This window comes from Pseudorasbora parva, chromosome 15 (assembly GCF_024679245.1).
Source record: "Pseudorasbora parva isolate DD20220531a chromosome 15, ASM2467924v1, whole genome shotgun sequence".
In the NCBI taxonomy this organism is placed as follows: domain Eukaryota; kingdom Metazoa; phylum Chordata; class Actinopteri; order Cypriniformes; family Gobionidae; genus Pseudorasbora; species Pseudorasbora parva.
The window spans coordinates 9,037,123-9,062,131 of record NC_090186.1 but is presented as its reverse complement, the minus strand read 5'-3'; the positions used below and the strand labels follow the sequence as shown (position 1 = coordinate 9,062,131).

General features: G+C 38.9%; 1 protein-coding gene across 2 annotated transcripts in view; it reads left to right on the top strand.

Annotated features, from left to right (window-relative positions):
• Positions 1–18,964, top strand: part of rtn1b (reticulon 1b) — a 48,225-nt gene extending 29,261 nt beyond the window's left edge. The window contains exons 1-7 of one of the 2 annotated variants that reach the window (XM_067417017.1): positions 3,257–3,465; positions 12,697–12,904; positions 13,448–13,586; positions 15,260–15,329; positions 15,450–15,496; positions 15,593–15,651; positions 17,932–18,964. In XM_067417017.1, coding sequence (XP_067273118.1) covers positions 3,393–3,465; positions 12,697–12,904; positions 13,448–13,586; positions 15,260–15,329; positions 15,450–15,496; positions 15,593–15,651; positions 17,932–17,974 — 639 coding nt within the window. In that variant the 5' untranslated portion in view covers positions 3,257–3,392 and the 3' untranslated portion in view covers positions 17,975–18,964. Of the gene's footprint in view, positions 1–3,256; positions 3,466–12,696; positions 12,905–13,447; positions 13,587–15,259; positions 15,330–15,449; positions 15,497–15,592; positions 15,652–17,931 lie in introns of those variants that run through there. The other variant, XM_067417016.1, reaches the window with a different exon arrangement.
• Positions 18,965–25,009: the final 6,045 nt, after the last annotated feature.

Below are 25,009 nucleotides of genomic sequence, written 5' to 3'. Positions count from 1 at the left end.
CCAAATCAACCAATTAGAATGATTTCTGAAGGACATTGTGACACTAAAGACTAATGATGCTGAAAATTCCATCACAGGAATAAATTACTTTTTAAAATATATTCAAAAAAAGTTATTTTAAATTGTACTGTTTCATAATATTACCTTTATATATACACTCACCTAAAGGATTATTTCAAACACCATACTAATATGTTTGACCCCCTTTTGCCTTCAGAACTGCTTTAATTCTACGTGGCATTGATTCAACAAGGTGCTGAAAGCATTCTTTAGAAATGTTCGCCCATATTGATAAGATAGTATCTTGCAGTTGATGGAGATTTGTGGGATGCCCATCCAGGGCATGAGGCTCCCATTCCGCCACATCCCAAAGAAGCTCTATTGGGCTGAGATCTGGTGATTGTGGGGGCCAGTTTAGTACAGTGAACTCATTGTCATGTTCAAGAAACCAATTTGAAATGATTCAAGCTTTGTGACATGGTGCATTATCCTGCTGGAAGTAGCCATCATAGGATGGGTACATGGTGGTCATAAAGGGATGGACATGGTCAGAAAGAATGCTCATGTAGGCTGTGGCATTTAAACGATGCCCGGTTGGCACTAAGGGGCCTAAAGTGTGCCAAGAAAACATCCCCCACACCATTACACCACCACCACCAGCCTGCACAGTGGTGACAAGGCATGATGGATCCATGTTCTCATTCTGTTTATGCCAAATTCTGACTCGACCTTCTGAATGTCTCAACAGAAATTGAGACTCATCAGACCAGGGAACATTTTTCCAGTCTTCAACAGTCCAATTTTGGTGAGCTCGTGCAAATTGTAGTTTCTTTTTCCTATTTGTAGTGGAGATGAGTGGTACCCGGTGGGGTCTTCTACTGTTGTAGCCCGTCCGCCTCAAGTGTATTGTGGCTTCACAAATGCTTTGCTGCATACCTTGGTTGTAACGAGTGGTTATTTCAGTCAAAGTTGCTCTTCTATCAGCTTGAATCAGTCGGCCCATTCTCCTCTGACCATTAACAATGCATTTTCGCCCACAGGACTGCCGCATACTGGATGTTTTTCCCTTTTCACACCATTCTTTGTAAACCCTAGAAATGGTTGTTTGTGAAATCCCAGTAATTGAGCAGATTGTGAAATACTCAGACCGGCCCTTCTGGCACCAACAACCGCGCCATGCTTAAAATGGCTTAAATCACCTTTCTTTCCCATTCTGACATTTAGTTGGGAGATAATTGCATAATGAGAAATTGAACAGGTGTTCCTAATAATCCTTTAGGTGGGTGTATATATGATGTTGTACATTTTTTTATTTAATATGTATTAATCTTTACTTTGCATTGTATGTAACATATATACTTGTCCATCTGAATTTGTCATATAGCTAGTCCATCCCTGACCACTGGACAGGACTGTCCGCTAGCCTGCATGTGAGCTCATCCTGTTTCCTTTAACCAAAGTGCTGAGTCATTCTCCGTATCTCATGAGGCTTGCCTCATGATGTCTCCTTCCTCACACACACACAAATACACACACTCACTGTTATAGCAGTCTAGAGTGAAATTCATCAGAGATGATACATTGAATACGGAATGAGCCTTTGCTCTGAATGAGCAAAATAAGTATGCAGCAATGTTTACCACCGGATTTCAACCTTTTCAAGAGGATTATTTAGGATTAGTCCCCCATCTGAAAGACTGAAGATGAGAAAGAGAGAGGAAAACAAATATTTCACTCCTCGGTCTTAAAAAGACAGTGACCCAAAAACAACCTATTGTAACCCATATGTCATTCCAAACCTGTATGATTTTCTTTCTTAAATAAAACATAAAACAAGATGTTTAGCCATATGTCCACGCTGCTCTTTTACATACAATGAAAATGAATGGTGGCTAGGGACCGTCAAGGTTGTATTTTATTCCCCATTTTCTTGATTTCCTTTAAAGTCACAATAAAATCAAAATTCACAAATCTTTTTAAATTATTTATTTGTTCACATTATTTTAATCCATGTGTTCCCTTTAAAATCTTAAATCAAAATAACCTCCCCTTAGCCTGGCTCTGCCCTCCTATGTACTTCCACTCATTTTTAATTTTCCTTCAGTACTCCGCCTGGTATATATATTCTCGGGTTTTCTTCAGTCAAATTTTATCAGCGAAAAGAGGGAGTGGCTGAGAACGATGACGTTGATGTTGTGCATAATATCGTCTCAAACACCCGGTCAGACTTTTCGGGTTCCTGTTCCTGAAAAAACCCTGGCTCAGACTCGAGCTCCTGGACATACACAGGGGTCTTCATCACACACCTAGTTGGACTAGTCTGGCTTGGGCTCTGCGTCTAAAGGCTCTGGCTTTGAGTTCTTTGGCACTGGCTCGGTTCAGGGAATGTTAGGGTTAAGGGTTAATGTTGGCTGGGTTGCAGGTCTCTTTTGCTTTTTTACTTTTATGGAACATTGTTCATTAAATAATCCTGAAATAATATTATAGAACAAATCCTGCTCAACCATTTTCAACATTCATAATAAGATGTTTCACTTGACCACCAAATCAACCAATTAGGATGATTTCTGCCTATGTACTTCCGCTCATTTTTAATTTTCCTTCAGTACTCCACCTGGTATATCGGTATATTCTCTGGTTTCCTTCAGTCAAATTTTATCAGCGAACAGAGGGAGTGGCTGAGAACGATGACGTTGATGTTGTGCGCTAGTTTGAGATGACATACACAAAGCATTTAGCGACTGGTTTAGCCAAGCTTTAGCGACTGGTTATGGCAGATCCAGAGTGGCTCTGGGCTGATCCAATAGTTTTAAACTTCAACAGAGTACACACCTTCAAGAAAGTTAATGCTTGTCAATGGAGAATGTCAAGAGTCTGGTAGAACCAGGCTAACTTCTCCTCCCTGAAAAACAAAATTCTTCTCTGATGCGTTTACTGGCATGAGGACGGGACAAGTCACTCACTTGAGAGCATAGTAATAGCAAACCATAATGATTCTATCAGTTTCCAATGGACAAATCAAATCTTTTTTGAAAAGCCATTTCACATACAGTTCTATAATAATATTAAAAGACTATCGCAACTTCCATTTCATGTCGACTTTAAAGGTGTCAATTATCATACTTTGCCCCTCCTCCTAAGTCTGCCTTCAAATGAATCGGTTCCTCCACCAGTGGGCAGCACTATCACCATAAACTCCCCGTCCTCCATCCCTGCCTCCCCTCCCCTCTCTGTCTCCTCCTCTTATGGGTCATTCATGCACTGGTGTGAACCAGTGAGCAAGAGAGAAACAGAGAGAGGGATAACGACAGATTTGTGGCGAGGAGCGGAGAGGCTGTAGCAGTAGCGTTAGCAAAAAGCGTTTCGCAGTCCTTCCCCTCACCCAGCCTAGCATGCAGGGCAGCACCATGGCAGCCGCAGACTCAACCAAGACTGAAGGTTTCTGGAGCAACTGGAAGTGCCAGGGTACTGTGAGTGTGTGTGGAGGATGGGGTTCTGGTGGTGCACGGGATGCAAGGATGTATGTGCATGTCTGGACAGAAAGGGGTTGATTTATTAGGGCTGCTGGATTTTTTTTTTTTAGGAGAGAGGTGCATGTGGGATTCTGGAAGATGCTCAGACACACTTTCACGTTTTGTCCGCATCGAGGCCATATGCACGGCAGACCGGGGGGTTTTGAGACAGCTGGGCACGCCCTTCTTCTCACCCCTCCTTATTTAGTGGCTGCATACCAAATTCATGTACTCTTGGTGTGTCTGATTAGAATGAATTACCAGTGATGTGCATGAATGCCTCATTTTCAGGTCAGATGGGTATTTGGACGCAGATAGTTCCATAAAGAGCTGTTAAATGCTTTGTGTATTTTTTTTTCTTTTGCATTTGGCTGATCTTGTGATGAGCATTAAGGCCTTCAGGCTGCATAGGGAGCAGAAAGCGAAATAAAGAAAAGAAGAAAGAGGGAGGTATAGGGTGTGGCTACCTGAATGTATAGATTGTGGTGGTTGCCTTAATGTGAACCCCTCTTTTTATAAAATAGCTTGTTCTGTAGAAGAATAGTAGAGATATATATGCATGTGTTTTATGTGTTTAATAAAAGTGAGTTATTGCTGCCATACATTTACTACCCTCTGGATGAAAGCTATGCATCCATCCCTTTAATCATTCCTAGACTATCACGTTAGAGAGACTCTAACACGAGGAAGAAAACTAGAACAATTTAAGAGGGACGGTTTCTGGTAGTAGCTATTTATACACTGAGCATCTGACAGTTCAAGGGCTTATAAACACAAATAGGTCTATTCTGATGAATATGACTTTTATATGAGAGTATTTAATGTGTTGGGTATCATGAACTAACAATTACAGCATTCATTAGTGCAGCTCAATGTTCATTTCTGAAAGTCTATCTATCTATCTATCTATCTATCTATCTATCTATCTATCTATCTATCTATCTATCTATCTATCTATCTATCTATCTATCTATCTATCTATCTATCTATCTATCTATCTATCTATCTATCTATCTATCTATCTATCTATCTATCTATCTATCTATCTATCTATCTATCTATCTATCTATCTATCTATCTATCTATCTATCTATCTATGGCATACATTGTAGGGTTTAGTGAAGATGTTCCTGCATGCGTCAGCACAGGGTCTTGCCGTTTCTTTCTATAGTCATGCCTGTTGGCTCAGGATTGCTAATATTCAGGTATTGATTCAATGCTATAAAGACAAACCGCAGCAAAGGTGCTTGCTTCTCTTAAGTCAGCAGTTTCTGTTTCTTCTCACAGTCTTCTCTCAAGTATGCAGTTTAGTCGAAACTGTGGCATGAGAGGCCACATTGGCTGTTACTGTCTTGATGGTCATTTGGTACTAGTCCAAAATGATCTCTGCCAGTTCTTCCATTAACTGTGAATCATAAAACAGATTTGATCACTTGACACTGGCAAATGTGTTAGATAGCACTATTGTTATTAATAAAAACATAGAACCCTGCCTGTTGGATCAGATAAGATTGGAATGTTTTCATACATCCGCAAACTCAAACTCTAGTTTTTCAGTTCAGTCACAGTAATTGATCTCTGATTAAGAATGTATTGTCCTACTCTTGAAAGATCAAATCTATAATTCAAGATGGGGTAAACACTAGTGGTTATTTAAAAGAGGATATAAGAGGCATTTGTTAGCCAGGCTTAGCACCCGTCATATGATCTTACAGATCCTGGAACCATATCCTCTTGTGATCAGAATATGATGTTGCAGGACATTGCAGCCATTTTTGTTAGGAGTCACTACAATGTTATGTAGGTCGAAGGTCTATTTGTGCATATAACCCCCCCCCCCTCCAACCTAATTTTGCTTGGTGAAATTATAAGGCGCATCGATGTCTTACATTTTGTACATTTGTGAAAGATGGTTATTGTTGACTCTAAAGTTGTTTATGGATGTCATTACTGCGGATCAGAAGATCCCATAATAATATAGAAGCATTTTGTTCAAGACATACTGTATATGTTGTACTTTGTTAGCCTAGAATTCTAGACGTGCCCTAGTGGCAGCAAATCTAATCTGCCTCGAGTATTGTCAAGCAATTCTCCATAAAGTTCTGACCTGTAAAAAACAAACTCTGGTCAGATAAATCACATCAGGTATAGAGTCGGTTAACATAATGACGGCAGAGTTGCGTTTGTGCGTGTTACTAGTAAACACAGAAGCTGGCAAACTGCGGTCTTTCGAATCAGCTTTGACCACGACTCTGGAAGACTTGGAGTTAAGCTTTTCTCTGAGAAAAGAACAAAGAACGGCACTGAAGTCATTCTTAAAAAGGGACGATGTGTTTGGAGGTTTGCCGGCCGGATACGGCGAAAGTTTAATCTTTCAACTAGATCCGCTTCACCTTCGTTGCTCTAGTTGGTTGTAGCGCTATCCAATTGCGTGAAAGACAACCGTTTATCCGCCCCGTGGAATGAGCCCTGCCAATTATGAGTTTCCAGATCAAACATCTTGATGTGGGTCTGGTTTGTCAGGCTAGTACTTTGTCTCTTAGCAACTCTGCTTAAAATGATAATTCGCTCAAAAATGAAAATTCTGTCATCATTTACTCACCCTTATGTACTTTCCAAACCTGTATGATTTTATTCTGTGGAGATATTTTGAAGAATGATTTTTGACTGTGTGTGACGTGTACTTAGACTTGGTCGTTGAGTGAAACGGAAGTTAATAAATTGTTACAAGATAAATTGTAGGGTGGAACATTATTTTGTCTATTGGGATTTGATTGGATCATTGTGGTTTGCTATTGCTGTGATGTAATTCGAGTGAGAGGTATTTGCCCCGCCCCCATGCCATTAAACAGCATCAAAGAATAGATGTCGCTGTGAGAGGGAGGGAAAAGTTATTTTGACAAAAAAAAAAAAAAGATGTGCACAGATAATTAATTTATAACAAATACTGCAATATTCCATTTAAAAAATGAACTTTCTATTGATTTTTAAGTCCACGAGAGTGTCCCATTTGAAATTTTAGATTTCAGAAGGAGCTCAAGAGTGCCACCTTTGAGCCCTCAATGTGCACTTTCTAAGGCAGGCTGCTATTAAGCTATGCAGCATTATTGGCCCTATTTTAACAATCTGAGCGCATGCTCTGAAGCGCATGGCATTAGCATTTTGCTAGTTTTACAACGTAAAAAACTGTTGCCGTGCCATGCGCATGGTCCAAAATGGTTGTCCCTAGACTCTTAATAAGTCATGGGTGTGTTTTGGGCGCAACATTCAATAAACCAATCAGAGTCTCATCTCCCTTTCCCGTTAAAAGCCAGTTGCACTCGTGCTATGGCGGATTCACTCTTTACCTGGTGGAATTTGCAAGCAGAAAGACTGAATGCTTCCTCACAGAGTCCTTTTATTTTTAATATTTAAAAATATTTGCGAGCTGCTACGCATCCCTGTGTAATAAGCAGAGTGTATGTGCCTTGTGCACCCATCCATAGGCGCATATTACTAACGCGCTCTTTAAATAACACAACAAATCCTGCGCTATTGACTTTAGACCAGGTTTTTGTTGATCAATGCGCTGTCATTTTCAGTTGCCTTCAGGCCAACAATGCGCCTGAACACACCTAATTTTCAGACCAACATGCCCATGGGTGAACAGATGAGTGCGAGTGCATTTTCTTTTTAAATATCGAGGCACTGGACGTGAAAATGATAACTGCGTTGGGCTGACACTAGCAAAAAACACTTGCCTGGTATAGCGAGTGTATATAATGAATGTATGATAGGGCCCAATATCAGCAAAGTGGAGGATTTGGTGGAGGACCACAAGGGCGTAGAGCACTATTTGGGACAACCTTATACAGAGTTTTATCATACTATTCAGCAAATGCTTAAGCAAGATTGTTTTGCCTAATATCTCACCTGTATTACAATTGCAAGAGTATACATATGACCTATATAGACTTATACTGTCCCATATAGGGCAGTAAGATGAATCAGTCTAGAGGAGTGATTAAACAGAGCCATTAATTACTGCTGACTTTTGTATCTCTTTCTGTCTAATTGTGGTGTCCGTTATGTTTCCTTCACTGAAAAGGTTTTTTTTTCTGTTTATCTGGTGGCTGTTAGGGATGTCACACCATGTGACACTTCTTTAAAAGAGCTTTTATTATTGCTAGCAGAGAAATGTTGTTTGCCTGGTGTCTTTCTGCATCTCTTTGTCCCATGCCAAGATTGCAGTCATCCAGATTAGTGTCTAGTGTGTAATAATGTTAGTCATAGGCTGTCTGAAGTGATTTCTTTGTTGTAAGAGTATGATCCACTGATGTCAGAAGCAGGCTTTTTGTCTACAATGGAGCATGACCTTAAAACAACTATCCAATCTGCATTCAGGCTTGTAGTATATAACCACATAACATAAGTCATAAAGATCCGACCTTACACTCATACATTTTTTTAGCCTTTTTAATAATTACGCAATTTAATTAATAGTAAAATTGTATCGAATTGAATATTCCTTACTTAATTTCATTGCATAATTAAACAATTATTAATCACTTTCAGTTAAATTATGTAAGGATTATTAAATTCTAATTTTAGTTTAAACTTTATTTTAAGGTATCATTGTTATAGTGTATTAGCCTAGAAATCTAGACGCACCCTAGCGGCAGCAAATTTAATCTGTCCGCGAGTGTCGTCTAGCAACTCTTAATACCCTTCTGAGCTGTATTCCCCTAACTCTTGCCGGGCCAATCACATCGTGTATAGAGTCGGTGGGCGGGGCCATAATGACGACGGCCGAGTTGCGTTTGCGTGCTTCTAGTAAACACAGAAACTGGCAAACGGCGGTCTTTCGAATCAGCTTTGACCGCGACTCTGGAAGACTTGGAGTTAAGCTTTTCTCTGAGAAAAGAACAAAGAACGGCACTGAAGTCATTCTTAAAAGGGGAAGATGTGTTCGGGGTTTTGCTGACCGGATACGGCGAATGTTTAATCTTTCAACAAGCTCTGTTTCACCTTCGTTGCTCTGATTGGTGTAGCGCTATCCTATCGCGCGTGCAGAGGGAGTTTAAAAGACAACCGTTTATCCGCCTCTCGGATTGAGCTGTCAATGGTAAGTTTCCAGACCAAACATCTTGATGTGGGTCTGCCTTGTCAGGCTAATAGTGTATATATTTAAGGACTGAATAATAGTAATTAACTACATGTACTTAAAGGGTTAGTTCACCCAAGAATGAAATTTATGTCATTAAAGACTCACTTAAAGCACTGAAAATACATTTTGGTCCAAAAATAACAAAAACTACAACTATATTCAAGAGATTCTAATTAACCAACTGATGTCACATATGGACTGCTTTGATGATGTTTTTATTCCCTTTCTGGACATGGGCAGTATAGTGTGCATACACTTTCATACACTCTCGGACTAAATCTAAAATATCTTAAACTGTGTCGGAAGATGAACGGAGGTCTTACGGGTGTGGAACCACATTAGGGTGTCAATGAATTTCGTGAACTAACCCTTTAACATAGGGTTATCGTAGGATTAGGGTTTGGTTGAGGGTTAGTTGTAATTATGCATAATTTACTGTTGTAAGTATATGTACCATGTAACAAGGACATTGTAAAAGGACATTGTTTCAGAATATTAATTGAATTACGTACATCTTTCAAAAAAAGTCCTCCCCTCACTGTCCTTCTACATTTTAATCTACATCTACATCTACATCTAACTTAATTTTAGGGGATGAGGGTCACATTCTTATAAAGTTATAAAGTGATTTCAGCCATATCCATCTTAAAATTAAAATTAAAAAACTCTCTCAATATCCTGTATTTAAATGTTTTGTATGTAGGATTGGAAATGAGTATTGCAGTCCAAATTCAAAATATTGGTGAACTTTCTTTCCCCCGCCCCCTCCTATCAGACTCGAGGCTCACGCGGGTTGCCAGCTTGAAGACAACCCAACAGGAGCGAGCGCAATTGACAATGAAAGCCAAAGAGACTTAGATATTGTAAGTTAATGAGATGATTTAATATGCTCTCATTCAAAGAGAGTGTTTGATGGATGCAAAGGCTTTTTAGGTCAGGTAGAATCTGCGATCTCTGACCCAGTTTGTTTGCTGGCTTCCTTGGCAGCAATACACTGTTTTCCGCCAACTGGCAACCTTTGGTGTCGAAATGGTATTGGCTAAACTGGCCATGTGCGTTAAAGCACAGACCAAAATATAAACAGACATTCCGACACGGAACACAAATTTAAAAATAAAATAACTGCCTGTAGCATAGTTTTTCAGAGAAACGAGTTGGTGAATTAAGCAAACAAATCATGGTATTTTTATGCTTTAGTAAAGCGAAAAACTTACATACTGCACCTTTAATATCTAAACATCCTTAAATTGAGATTAATGTAAGAGGAAAAATGTAATTTATTCAATGCATTTAATAGCTTTCTTCTCATATTTGTTATATATTTATTAAGATTTCATTTGTCTTTTCTCAGCAAAATACCTAAATATCATTAAGATAAAGTTACTTGAGAAGCCAAACCGGGTAAGAGATTTTGTATGTAATTTAACTTATTAACCACACTATAAAACAATAATAATAATAATTTTTAACCCCCCCCCCCCCCCCCATTTATACGTCTTTATGGTTAATAAAAATTTTTTTGCTAATTCTGTATTCTGTATATTTTCTGAAAACAACTCCTAATATCTTATACAATTTTACTTCTCAAGTATATACTGCACAGCGAGAAAGGGAAAAAAGGAGGAAAAAAATATATTTTCAGTGCAGTCACACAGCAATAGCTATATTTAGCCATTCTTGCCCCCAAGGACCGGACTGTTGTTAGCTGTTGTCCTTTAAGCTGAATATAAAGCAAAGGTCTTGCATGAACGAGGTGCATGTTGTTGTCAGCAATGGGCTGTTTTAGCAAGAGGGTCTTTGCTTGTGTGTCTGTCATGTTACCTCCTGTTCCCCTCCCCCATCATTTCATCAGCACCTTATTACTCTGTCTGGCAGGCAGCGCTCTGTTGGGGGGGGGGGTAGCTCCATCGCTATGGCAACTGCATCCTTGCTCACTCCACTGCACCCATCTCTCTAGTTTCCGTGGCGACTGCGCTCCCTTCATCTCAGAGCTCAACTGCCAACTTCACGCTGACACATTTTTATACAGAACTCACCGTAATGACCCCGTAAACAAGCATGTGTCGGTGCATATTGGGTAAGAGTGGGCGGAACTGAGCACATCTCCTATTATTTGTTGATTTCTACCTGAAAATAAATCTAGCAGAAATACACTGCATTGGTTTAATGAAGACCTATGTTTCTTATTCCATTTTGATACATAGAATGAGCTGTAGAATTATATGGTTATGAATTATACATGATGCAGGAAGCGGTGTATATTGCATAAAGAGTTGTCCGCCACACCTTAATAGCACAAACAAAGAATCCGACTTAGCATGATGCTGTTGTGGAGATCCAGAGAGCTAGTTTAGAAAAAGCTCTAACTTCGCACAGCCCAAAATAATGCTCTAGTTTTCCGGCTCTTAATGGATGACAGGCACCCATCAAAGGAAATGATAACAGGACTCTGTCTAGACCGTGAAGCTCTACTTAACTCAGATACACACCTGTGATTAGAGCCTACTGCTCATTTGGTTAATTGTAAACCAGATAAGCTGCTTAATTTTGTATGTCTTGAGTTCAGTGTTGCTTCCTCTTAAATTGGGTGTAAAACAAAGGCCAGTGAGAAGAGCTTTGGAATGGGTTTGGTAAATCCATAGACTGTAAAAAATAAAATATGGCCGTAGTGTCCGTGACATCTCAAATAGGATTCTGAAGAACAGTTTTGAAGCGTAAAGTTGGGTCGACCTGGCCGTTGCCATCTTGCCAGTGCATCACCCCCGGACAACAGAAAATGGGCAAAGAGGCGGGACGTGGGCGGAGCTGAGGTGACCTGATGACTAACAGACAGCAGACAAACAACCATCCACCTGCACTCAAAGTGGTCATTCCCCTAATTATGCAGAACTTTTGGCTTTATATAATGTAAATTAATGCATTTTTTTTTTTTAAATCACCCCCATCACAGTTGTCATGAAGGGCTAAATTAGCCTCAGTTTGTACCAGGCTGTAAACATGATTTTTTTTCCTGCTGTAAAGTTGGCCATTTTGACATGGAGCTCAGAGATTCTGCTTCCTTCTGGAGTCTGTCTGTAGTGGCCAGTCGATGAATTGCAGTTTAAGTTACTTCCATATTGGCTTCAATAGAAACTGGGGGAGGTTTCCGCTAGGGTTCATTAGTTCGATTGATGCTATGTGACTATGTAGAAAGCAGAATTTAAAAAAAAATCCTTTGGCACACTTGAAATGAAAATAACATATGTGACCCTGAACCACAAAACCAGTTTATTTATTTTTATTGAGATTTGTCATCTTAAAGCTGATTAAATAAGCTTTCTGTTGCCATGAAAACTGTATGACTTCCTTTCTTCAGGGAAACATAGAAGATATTCTGAGGAATGTCTATTTATTTTTATTTTTTTTATAAAATGGAAGTCAGTGGTCTGGTCACCCAAGCTGTTTCTTTACCAACAATCTTCAAAATATCATCTTTTGTGCTCCATTGAAGAAAGAAAGTCATACAGGTTTGGAACAACATAAGGGTGACTGGTGAGTAAATAATGACAGAAATGTCATTTTTGGGTGAACTTTAATCTCCTCAGCTCCTGTAGTCATAGGGGATCGTGAATTGCTTGCTTGTTTCACACTTCAGAATCTGAAGCAGATGCAGTATTGATTGGCCTATCCCTTTAATTAATGGCTTTTCCATCATGCTCATTCGACATACTTTTTTTTTGCATATTGTGAAGCAAGGACATACACATATTTGGACACATGCCTTCTGTCTCATGCTGCAGACTGAATCCAGGCATTTTAACGTACTCATGTTTGTGTAATCATGTTTAATGGTGTTATCACTGACTCAGCGCTGATGGAGAGTTGATTCACTAGCCGTTACATCACCGTAGGTCTTAAAAGCTGATCAATGATAATCAGTTTTGTGGCATACTGTAAACCACCTCCACCAATCCCAAATGTACATGATTTTGACCCTACTTGAACATGACCCTCTCTCTCTCTCTCTCTCTCTCTCTCTCTCTCTCTCTCTCTCTCTAGCGATGGAGTTGCTGTACTGGCGTAACCTGAAGCAGAGTGGGCTGGTGTTTGGCAGTTTTCTGCTGCTGCTTTTCTCCCTGACGCAGTTTAGCGTGGTCAGCGTGGTGGCCTATCTGGCCCTGGCTGCCCTCTCTGCCACCATCAGCTTCAGAATCTACAAGTCTGTGCTGCAGGCTGTGCAGAAAACAGATGAGGGACATCCCTTCAAGTAAGCTCTGTGTGTGTCTGTGTGTCTGTTTGTGTGTGGTGGGGGGAACATATTGCCTTTGTGTCCCCACAAAGATGGAAATATCTGAAATTCTTGTCCTTGTGGGGACATTTTTTGTCCCAATAAGTAAACAGTTTAGAAATCATACCAAGTGATTTCATTTCATATATGGTTTGTACAGTATAAAAAGTCATTGTGTCTATAGAGTGTATGTTTCTATGTGTGTTCATGTTTTTCTATCCTGGTGGGGACTGGTGGGCAACCTGAATGCACACAGACTTGTGGGGTCTTGTGTGGATCTAAATTGAGGTCCCCATGAGGAAACATCATACAGAAGCTTACAAATCATACAGAATGAGTTTTTTTGAAAGTTTTGTGTGATGGGTAGGGTTAGTGTAAGGGGAGAGCATATACAGTTTGTACAGTGTAAAAAATATTATGTCTGAGAGTCCCCACAAAGATAGTGAATCAGACGAGTGTGTGTGTGTGTCAATACATTGCCACACATTGACTTACTAACAATGCTTTTATTACTGGATGCAGAACTTATCTGGATGTGGAGATGTCACTTTCCCATGATCAGATGCAGAAGTATGCAGAAAACGTCCAGTATTATATCAACAGCACACTGAAAGAACTGCGCAGACTGTTCCTTGTGCAGGATCTGGTGGACTCACTAAAGGTGAACATCCGTTTAATTTTAATATACACCAGAGTAGTCATCTTTCAAATGACAGCTTTTGACAGACTTTGGACTTTTTTCTTAAATTCTTGATTGGAAAAGAATCAGGAAATTACTTTTTTATAAACAGTCCGTACACTACCGTTCAAAAATCTCTTATGCTTATTTATTTGAATAAAAAGTATAATAAATACAGTAAAAACAGTAATATTGTGAAATATTTGTATAATTTAAAATAATTGTTTTCTATTTGAATATATTTACAAATGTATGTTATTCATGTGATGGCAGAGCATCATTAGCCCAGTCTTCAGCGTCACACGATCCTTCAGAAATCATTCTAATATGCCGAGAAACATTTCTTCTTATTATCAATGTTGAAACCTAAAGGGAAATGAGGATGGAAAAAATCATATATGGGAGGAAGAAATACATTTTAAAGCTTCTGCATTCCCTCTCAAAACTTTTGGGTTTTGTTTCTCGGGGGAATGTAAAAGTTTTGCGAGGGAACGTAAAAGCATTGACTTATAATTTTTCTTCCTAGCTTATAATTTTTTTTTATCACCATGTCCCTTCGGGGGCTTCATAGAAAACAGTTGTGCTGCTTAACATTTTTGAGGAAACCTTGATGTTTTTCAGGATTCTTTGATGAATAGACTGTATATCAAAAGAACAGCATTTATTTAAAACCCTTTTGTAACAGTATAAATGACTTCATTGTCACTTTTGATCAATTTAATAAATCCTTGCTGAGAAATATATTACTTACCCAGCCTGATCTGCCAGTGATTTAATTTTGCCCTGCAGCTCAGACTGAAAACCTGTACATTAATTTCTACTGCTTCTGGTACACTTTTGTGGGAACCAATCACAGACTGGCTTATCCACCTGGTGCGCTATTGACGGGTGTAATAAACAACTCTTAGATGGGAAGGAAGGAGGCGGGCACCGGCGAAAACTTTTATTAAACAAAACGAAAGTAAACCGCGGGCAGCCCCTCGCGGACGACTGCCCACACACACATAACAAACCATAAACAAAACTCAACGTAAAATCCAGGCCTGGTCCTCTCTCGTCCTTGACTGGTGTCGCTCATCCTTAAATGCCTCCGAGCTCCCTCATGAGAGGACTCGAGACCGGTGTGGCTCGCAGGTGACGCTCCTTCGCCTCTCACTCGCTCCTCCCATGTCCCTCGCTCGTCCACCTCGCCACAGCTGGTTTAAAATGAGTATGGATAGAGGATGGATCGATGCCCGTTGATCGTCCCTTTTGTGGTCTGATTTGTTGAAGGACTATCCAATTGCGTACAGAGTCATTTGAACTATGCCCGTTGATCACGCCTCTTGTGCAGTAACACAATACAGAGCAGACTCCCCAGACCAATGTTCAATCAAAAGGTTGAGTTTGGTCTGGTGATAGCCAGGCAAACAGAAATGTGCATTTCAGGAATATTCAGTTTACATTTTCAAGTTAGCAGCAACAATATGTTGTAAAAGCAAATCAAGAAGTAGTATAAATGATGTTAGAGCAGTTTATCACCTTATTTGTTTATTCTTGTTATATATGATTGTCAGTGCACTGCTACAATGCTTTAGTTTAGAGAAATACATCATAAACCATGTGATGTGTGTTTGTGTGTGTGCTAACTGCTAGTGATTTTTGTTTGCCTCAAGTTTGCAGTGCTGATGTGGTTGCTGACCTATGTGGGAGCCCTCTTCAATGGTCTCACTCTACTTATTATGGGTGAGCAGTTTTTTCAGGTCCATATGTATTGTAATGTGAAATATATATATATGCTTTTTGATGACTCATGCATTTACTCATCATTCACTCTTCTGTCTTTTAACATTTGCCTTGCTTCAGTGGTGGTGTCCATGTTCTCCATGCCTGTGGTCTACGAGAAATACCAGGTCAGAGTGGCACTTTGGTCACAAAAACTACTGCATCATGTATAAATCCTAAGCACAATGACTCACTTAAAAAAAAAAATCTTTCTCTGTCTCTAGGCACAGATTGATCAGTATCTGGACCTAATAAGGACCCAAGTCAACTCTGTGGTAGGAAAGTAAGTACCACCATTAAACATTATAATAAGCCTATAATATAATCCTCAGTTTATCAATCCGTTTAACACATTAACAATATTTAACATAATTAACGCAGCATGTATTTTTCTATTATCTTTTGGCAAGCGTTACATTATATGATCACGCTTGTCATGCAAATGCTTTAAAACCATTCAAGCACGACAAGACAAAGAGAATGCGCTGTATGTGATATCTTGTCTATAGCCCCTTTCACACTGCACGTCGGACCCGCAATATTCCCAGAATATTGCCGGGTCGCCTTCTGTGTGAAAGCAACCACGTCCCGGAATTGATTACCGAATTGAACCCGCGTCGGGGACCTAGTAACATTGCGGGGTTCGATCCGGGACAAGCGCTGTGTGAACAAAAGCCGAAACTAATGCCGCAATGTGTGCGTAGTTATCGCCCGACTCCTAGAGCTTGTTTTTTCAATAATACAACCCTGCAGTTCCAGAAGAGCTAGTCTGTGTTTTAAACGCAGCGAGTGTTCGTATACAAAAGAAACTAAAATTAAATAAGCAGAAATGTGCGCAAACTGGACACAAGTCGAGACCACGGAGCTCCTTACTATCCGCGCTGAAGCTGAGATCGCTCGCCATTATACGTCACATCAGGATGTCACGTGTCAACTCGATCCGGGACCGTTACGGGTTGTGTGTGAAAGTGCACATATTATGGTATTTCGCTGGCTGTGTGAATGGACCAAATCTAGCGGCCCGGGAACAACTGGGTCGCATTATCCGTGTATTTGCTGGAATCGCAGTGTGAAAGGGGCTTATGTGACACACACGACTCACAGAAAGACAGTATCAATAACACACACAGTTATGCCAAAATGTCAGCTTTGTTGAGTATTACTATAAGAGCAGTCTTTAATTAGTTAAATAAAGTCTTAAATGAACTTAAAAAGCTGTGAGAAAACGGGACAAGTCATGTGCGGCAGCTGCAGGTCTTAAAGTGACAGCGGCCACTAATGCTGTCTGTCATTAATGTTAATCAAAGAACAAAGGGAACAGAGACAATTACTCATTGCTCTTGACTAAATAACTTTTGTAGCTTTAATAAGGATTCATCCATACTTAATTTATAATTTATGCAGACTGTTAACTTGATTTAATTTCTGTATATTTCCTACCTGTTAGACAAGTTTGAAGGTTATAGATTATTACATTATAAAATATATAAAAACTTAACTGATTTTAATCGCGATTAATCATATAAAATACATTTGAATCGATTGAAATATATAATAATTAATTGATTAATAAATGATAATATTTTTTTATATATTTTTAAATACATTTCTACAAAGGCTGTATTTGTTTGATCAAAAAATACAGTTAAAGGAAGTGTAGGTAAGATTGTGGCCAAAACTAGTACTTAAATCACTTGTCATCAAATGACTGTAGAGCAGTGTATCCCTCTCCCCCTCCCCCCTGACTCGAGGTTGCCAGATCGGCTGCAGGATCAGCAGGAGCGTTTGTAGCTGCAGCTGTGGTAACTAGAGCAGATCTGGCAACCGGATGCTGAAACACTACTGACTTCATGATTGGTAGATAGGTGGAGGGCGGAGCTTCAGGCCAAAACACAACATGTCAACATCAACATCAGTTGAGGGCTGCAACAACAACTTTTAAAATGACAATATCCTGGCCGGACTACTGTTGTCAGTGATAGAAGTATTTGAAATTAACATTATTTCTTAATATCTAGTGATATATCAGGGCCATTTTATGATTAATTGAAATACATTTCTTACATACAGTTCCTTTAAATTAGCAATGTTGCGATATATTATTACAATGTATAAGTCATTTTTTCTATTTTAATACATTTTAAAGTGTGATTTAGCCCAGTGATGCAAAGCTGAATTTATCATCATTACTCCAGTCTTCAGTGTTACATGATCCTTCACAAATTATTCTAATATGCTGATTTTTTGCTCATGAATTATTAATGTTGAAAACATTTGTGCTGCTTAATATTTTTGTGTGAACCGAGATACATTATTTTAAATATTCTTTGATTAATAGAAAGTTGAATGAATGAATTAAATAATTGTGCTCAATATGCTTTCCTGTAGCTCAGCTAGTAGAGCATGGTGCTAGCCACACCAAGGTCATGGGTTCGATTCCCAGGGAAAGCAAGAAATGAAAATAATGTTTAAAAAAAATGTGTACCTTGAATGCAATGTAAGTCGCTTTGGATAAAAGCGTCTGCAAAATGCATAAATGTAAATTGTGTTTTTGATTGTACAGGATCCAGGAGAAGATTCCTGGGGCCAAACGAAAGGCTGAATGAACAGACCCTTTGGAGGAGGTTCTGAGCCCCAGACCGACCCATTAAAAGGAGAGCTGAATGATGAGAAAGGGTTCCTCTTTGTACACACACACACACACACACACACACACACACACAAACAGACACAAATAAACACCACTGGAACATAGTTCTACTTTGTACACATTGTGACGTCTAGAGCAATGGCAAAGCTGTGCAGGAGAAGTCCCATCCTCGCCTTGTAACCATAGAAAAAAAAAGAAGAAAAAAAGCAAAGCGTGCTGTTTCTCAATTCAGGATCTAGTCAGAAGTACAACTACTTGATGAATTGTAGAAGTAACCATGAAACATATTATTTAAATCTGGCAAAAAGACTAGATGTGATTTTTATTTTTATGTGTTGCTCATAAGTGCATGAAGTCAAGAGTCTTAAGTGCTGATGAATTCTCTTTTTATCTTTTGAATTTATGTGCTTTCTCAGCTGTGCTGAAAAACTCTGTAGTATGTGAAGGATTTCTCCAGCTTTATTGCTCTCCAGTGACACTCTCTTCTTGAAAAGAAAAAAAACAGAAGCTTTTTTGTGTGTAGGGCATTGGGTGGGGCTTTTCCTCTTCCATCACTATATCTGTAAACATGATTAACATACAGTAATCGTCATTGTCAGCTAGACGCATGGATCTGCTGAGGTTCATGATATCTGGGCACAAACGCAACTATTTATCAATGTTCTGATTAGATATGGTCAGCTCACTATAGCATTACAGTACGTTTCTTTTTCGTAGGACTCCACTACAGAGATTCATGTTTTTAGGTGATGTCGTTGATCTTTTTTTCTGAAAATGATAAAACAAAAGAGAGGGAGGAGAAAGAAGCTTCAGTGAGTGATTGCCAGCTAGAATCTGTCAATCTTTGTACTGTACGTGTTGTTCATTCTTTTAGCCATTGACTCTTAACTATTTGCACTTAAGCTGTACTCAATACTGAATGCGAAAATAAATGTTCTTAAATGTACGCTCATGTTTCGTGTAGAATCTTTTATCTTTAAATGTTGTCTTAACCAATTATGCCATGACATTTAACAGGTTAGTTCATCCAAAAATGAACATTATTTCATTAATTACTCCCCCTCATGTCGTTGGACACCTGCAAGACCTTCGTTCATCTTCAGAACACAAATGAAGATATTTTTGTTGAAAGCTGATGGCTGAGAAAGTACAATTCCACTGACCCACACACAAAACCCATAAAGGCACTAAAGATGTCGTTACAAAGTCCATCTCACTACAGTGGCTGTACAATCATTTTACAAAGCGACGAGAATAGTTTTTGTGCACAAAAAAATCAAAATAATGACTTTATCCACCAAGTTATTGTCTTCCATGTAGGTCTCGGCTCCTCCTCCTCTTCCGGGTCATGTATCCGAACGGCGGATCTGCGTCATATTCTCGCGCATGCGTCAAGTTCACGTCAATAACTTGGTGGATAAAGTCGTTATTTTTATGCGCACAATAACTATTTTCGTCGCATTGTAAAATTATTTTTGGGTGAACTAACCCTTTAAATGGATTTCTGAAGACAAAAGGACTAGTTATATAAATATAATATAGCCATATAAAGCCATCATTTAGACTCTAAATGATGGCTTTATATGGCTATCAATCATTACCAATGTCATGTGATTTCAGCAGTTTGACAGGCCATCCGAATCATGAATCAATAAACTGATTCATAACCATTCAAATCTTTATTTGAGGCTTGACAAACCCGGAAGAGAAGACAATGCTGAATAAAGTCGTAGTTTTTGTTATTTTTGGACCAAAATGTATTTTCGAAGCTTCAAGAGATTCTTATTAACTAACTGATGTCACATATGGACTACTTTGATTATGTTTTAATCCCTTTCTGGACATGGACAGTATAGTGTGCATACACTTTCATACGCTCTCAGACTAAATATAAAATAGCTTAAACTGTGTTTCGAAGTCTTACAGGTTTGGAACGACATTAGGGTGGGTGAGTCACTAAAGACATACATTTTTGGGTGAACTAACCCTTTAATGGGTTTACAGTTTCAGAAATGAAAATTCTGTCATTAAAGGTAGGGTAAGAAGTAAAGGTAGGGTAAGAATTGATTAAAAAACTTTTTTTCCGAATTTGTTTAAACGTTCTTTATATATCAATACATAATTAAAATGTAAGTACTCTAAAAACAAAAGTATAAAATTTGAGTGTCTGTAGACCTCTCACAACTGTTTTAAAGACAGCTCATTATTTCCATTCACTCCACCTTCTCCCTTCTGGGCTCTTTCCAAAGCCAAGCCCCCAAAATACATGAATGCGCCTCACCGACCGCTCAGCTGGAAGACGCATTATTTACCTGTGACAAGCAGTGTGTATGTATTGACATCATGTCAGAATCACATGTAATAAAAAATCTAACTTTATCAGTGTAAACAAATAAGATGTCTTTAAGTACTCACTAGGACTGAACGATATTCTGTTTTAACATCAACATCGCGATGTGCGCGTGAGCGATAGTCACATCGCCAGCACATGTGATGTGAAGGGTAGCCCATGGTGCATTAAGAGAACGGTAGCACACAGTAACCACGAGTTTGTTGCTGGAGTGGCATGCACGTTCTGCGTGTCTGCACAGTGATTGGTTCGCTGTGGCGCTGCTCACCGCTCACGGCCAAACATTCACTGCTAAAATGTGCGATGGAGAGGATCCGCCGCAACAACAAAAAAAACTATTTCGGCTACGAAAAGGAGGATGTTGACCAAAAAGAGGTTTACAATGGAGTGTCAGAAAGTTGTGGTCACAAAACAAGGAAACACTACAAATTTGTCTGATCACTTAAAACGGCACCACAAAGCTCTTTACGATGAATACAAAGCAGCGCTCGACATTAATGCTTGTCCGGGACAAGTGGATTTTTTGAAGGGACAAGTGAAAGAGAATTTTACTTGCCCGACGGACAATAGCCTGATTAAACAAAAAATAACTGCCGAATCACCAAAATGCAAGAATGATTGTGCATTAATTTAGTGTAAGTAGCGATCGATAGTGGATGATTATATAATGAACTGATGATAATAAGGTCGTGCTGTTGACTCGTGCAGCCTCTCGAGGAAAAATTACAACACTGAATACCATCACGACTGAAAATGGCACTGATTTCATATGACAGTTCCATAAACAACTAATTAACATTCACTTAAAGTCACTTACATTTTAGATGCAATATTTAGTGTTTTGTTCTATTTCAGCAGTAAAAATTGTTCACAGCAGAAACGTAACGCGTTTCACTCACGGCAACAATTGTGTTTCTGAACGATTCAGCCTTTAAATAAGCATTTAAATGAACAACTCAGTGACTCACTCATTAAGACGGTCACCTGCTGCCACCTACTGGAGGTTTAGTTTCATGTTTACACATACTTTTCAACATTTCTTTTTGTCTCTTGTAATGAAGCTTGCTTTTTAGTGAAATTATTAATATCATGGAATGATAATTATTGACTTTAGCCTGGATTAATGACTCTCAATATCGCAATATATATCGTTGAGGAAAAAAATATTGCAATGTAATTTTTTTCTAATATCGGTTAGCCCTAGTACTTACTATCAAGCTAGAATACCGATAACGGTCAAGTTTAAAATATATTTTTATTTAATTCGGTAACAAGCTAGTTATATTTATAAGGCAAAGCTAAAAACGGGATGCATTTTCATTCGAATAACATCAGTTATACTGTGATGAAGTTAAATTTTGTGTAAGATTCATAACATATACTGTGTTTTGCATGTAAGAGTTTCCATGATGAAAGCATTATTAATTAGTAGTCGCTAAAGCTAACTAAGTTCTAAAAAAAGTTCCTGGATGAGGAGTACTAGCTTTTACACATGCATTTTGTTATCTAAAGTTAAATTTTGCAAAATTCAACACGACAGCGATTAACTTGAACTGAGCATATTGAGTATTTATCATACTAATGGCTAAGTGTATAACATTGTAACTTTATGCTAAGTAATATGTTATGTTAGCTATATTAGGCAGCTTCATGTGCTCTTGCTACATGCTTCATAAAAACATAAACCAAAAAAATATATAATCAAAATGAAAGATTACCTGTCCAGCAGAAATACAGCCAGCAATGAATCGTTTTTCAGCCCCTTTAGGTCCTTCAGTTCTCGATATTGTTGGAAAGCCACGCCCATATTTACTCGGTTTGATTTCTTTGTTTAGCCACAGACTTTTTGTGCATTGCCTTTACATGTAGGCCTACTGTCTTCCTTTTTTTGCATTGTTTGCCTTCGCTGACTGCAAAACCCGGCACCGTGCATTTTGAATGCTTTTGCACTTTCCAGGGGTACGCGCATGTGTGGGCAGATCCTGTAGCGAAAGCGGTGGTTGCCATGGTAGCGAGAGAGAGTGACAATCACCCAAGCCAATCATTTGTTTCGTCCCGAACGAAAATAATGAGCGGTGTTTATTGCGGATTAAAAAGTCTAGAGTCACTTGATTTTTATACTTTCTTTTTCAGAGTACTTACATTTTAATGATGTATTGACATATAAAGAAAGTTTAAACAAATTTGGACTAAAGTGTTTTAGGTCATTCTTACCTACCCTACCTTTAATTACTCACCCTCATCTCGTTCCAAACCCATAATACCTTTGTTCATCTTCAGAATGAAATCCAAGAGTTCTCTGTCCCCTTCATAGACAGCAATTTAATGAACACTTTCAAGGTCCAGAAAGGAAGTAAAGACATGTTAAAATCGTCCATGTGACTCCAGTGGATCAACCTTAAAGTTATGAAGTGACGAGGATGCTTTTTGTGTGAAAAACAAACTAAAATAACGACTTTTTCCAACTATTTCTTCTTGTCTGTGTCAGTCTCCTAGGCTGTTGACGTAGTTTAAACGGTGCATCGCTTCCGAGACAATCGTCATATAAACCCATAAATGTCCCATTTAGCTTTGCTTTTATTTCATGTGAAATAACTCATTTTTTGAACATTTTAGAAGCGTTAAGAACATTAACAGGAAGTGGATAAAACATTTGCGTAGCCTCAGGAAGTGGAAAATGTATGCTATACCTGTCAGTGATGTTTGTTGTGTTACAGACAATACATGAATAATGAATGCTGATTTGAGATCATTCTCTTGAATTAGGAAGCTGCCCATCTGTCAGTGGGTAATGTTGGGTGTGCCCAGTGTACCTGTTGTCCAAATGCTACATTTTCGCTCCAGGGACAGGTGGGATGAACTTGGACAACTGCGGAATCTGTATCCGCTGGCAGGCATGATTTGCCACACACACACACACACACAGAGAGAGAGAGAGAGAGAGAGAGAGAGAGAGAGAGAGAGAGAGAGAGAGAGAGAGAGAGAGAGAGAGAGAGAGAGAGAGAGAGAGAGAGAGAGAGAGAGAGAGAGAGAGACACGTATTGTTCACTGTTTTTGTGGGGACTCTCCATAGGCGTAATGGTTTTTATACTATACAAACTGTACATTCTTTACCCTTACACTAACCCTAGCCCTAAATCCCCATCACAAAACTTTCTGCATTTTTACATTTTCAAAAAAAACTAATTTGTATGATTTATAAGCATGTTTCCTCACGGGGACCTCAATTTAGGTCCCCACAGTGACACGAGTACCCATGAGTCTGTGTGCATTTAGGTTGAAGTGAACTCAGTGAAGTCCCCACAATATAGAAAAACGTGAACAGACTGAGACACGCAAGATAAATGATGTAATGGATTTTTGATGAACATTCTCTTAAATTCAAAATTAATTCTTAAAATTGTATCGCTATGATGTTCATACTCTGGTGTAATTATTATCAAAAATCTCTTGTACGGTTCATTCTGTAATGATATATTACTCTGGCGTCGGATGCAGTATAGATAGAATTTATCAGATATCCGCGAGCGCGCCTCGCCCTCTGCTGGTGACACTGAGAACTGCCCCAGAGGGAGGTCGTTTCAGAGGAACGGGAGGGGTGTGGCGGCAGCATTGTGGAGGGACAGTGGGGAGACTACAACGGGTGTGGTGGTTAGCATCCGAAGAGCTGGAAATGACTGAATGTTATCACAAAAACAGAAAATTATTGCGTGCTCTTTGTCTGTAAATAACGACAAAACCTCACGTTGACACAAGAACCAGATAATGTTCTTTGATTCGTTAAAATGGCTACGTACACAATTTAGTAGTCCATTTACTATATTTTAAAATTGTATGAAGCCAGACTGACATTTAAATTATTTACTGAAAATAATCCATGGTCATAATTCAGTTTCATTGTTCGTTTTGTCTTATATCGAAAGAGACAAGAGACATAGAAACAAGATGATATAATGTGAAGTTTTGATTTCTTATAAATGTATTAGCTATCTCATTGGAGCCCTTTGAGACAAAAGGCTGACCTGTCCCACATTAATACAGCACTCTTTGATGTGGAAACATGGTCAGTATATTAGTAACAGCATGCCAGGCCAGGAGCCGTTTAAAAACATGACCTCCAACTCAGTGCTGCTCCAAATTGACTAATTTTCAGAAGATATTCTGGTCTTCAGAAACGCTGAGGCTAAAAAAATTAAAAAGGTCTTACAGATTAGGCCACTGATATTAAAGCCACAATATGTTCTTTTTTAGCCACTAGAGGTCGCTTATTAAAAAAATAAAATAAAAATAAAATAAAAACAAAAAAAGGGGGGGGGGGCTTGATTTTGCGGGTCTTTTATTATGCCACAGACGAGCTCATGCGTATGTGTGGTAAGGCAGCCAGGCAGTTTTATCATATTAGATACATTTGAGTTTGTTGAACGTTATGTTATAATGCTACTCTGTGCATTTACCCAGTGGCTACTATGAGACATTTGTTGCACACTGCAGTGAGCTAGATCAATATTCGTCATGGTAAAAAAGTTGCCTACTCGTGGTAAATCAAGACAACCAGATTCAAACAATAAGACTAACTAATGATTAGTTTTGTGTATATGAATGTCTCCAAACAGTTGCTCACCTGTCTAATAAAGCACATAA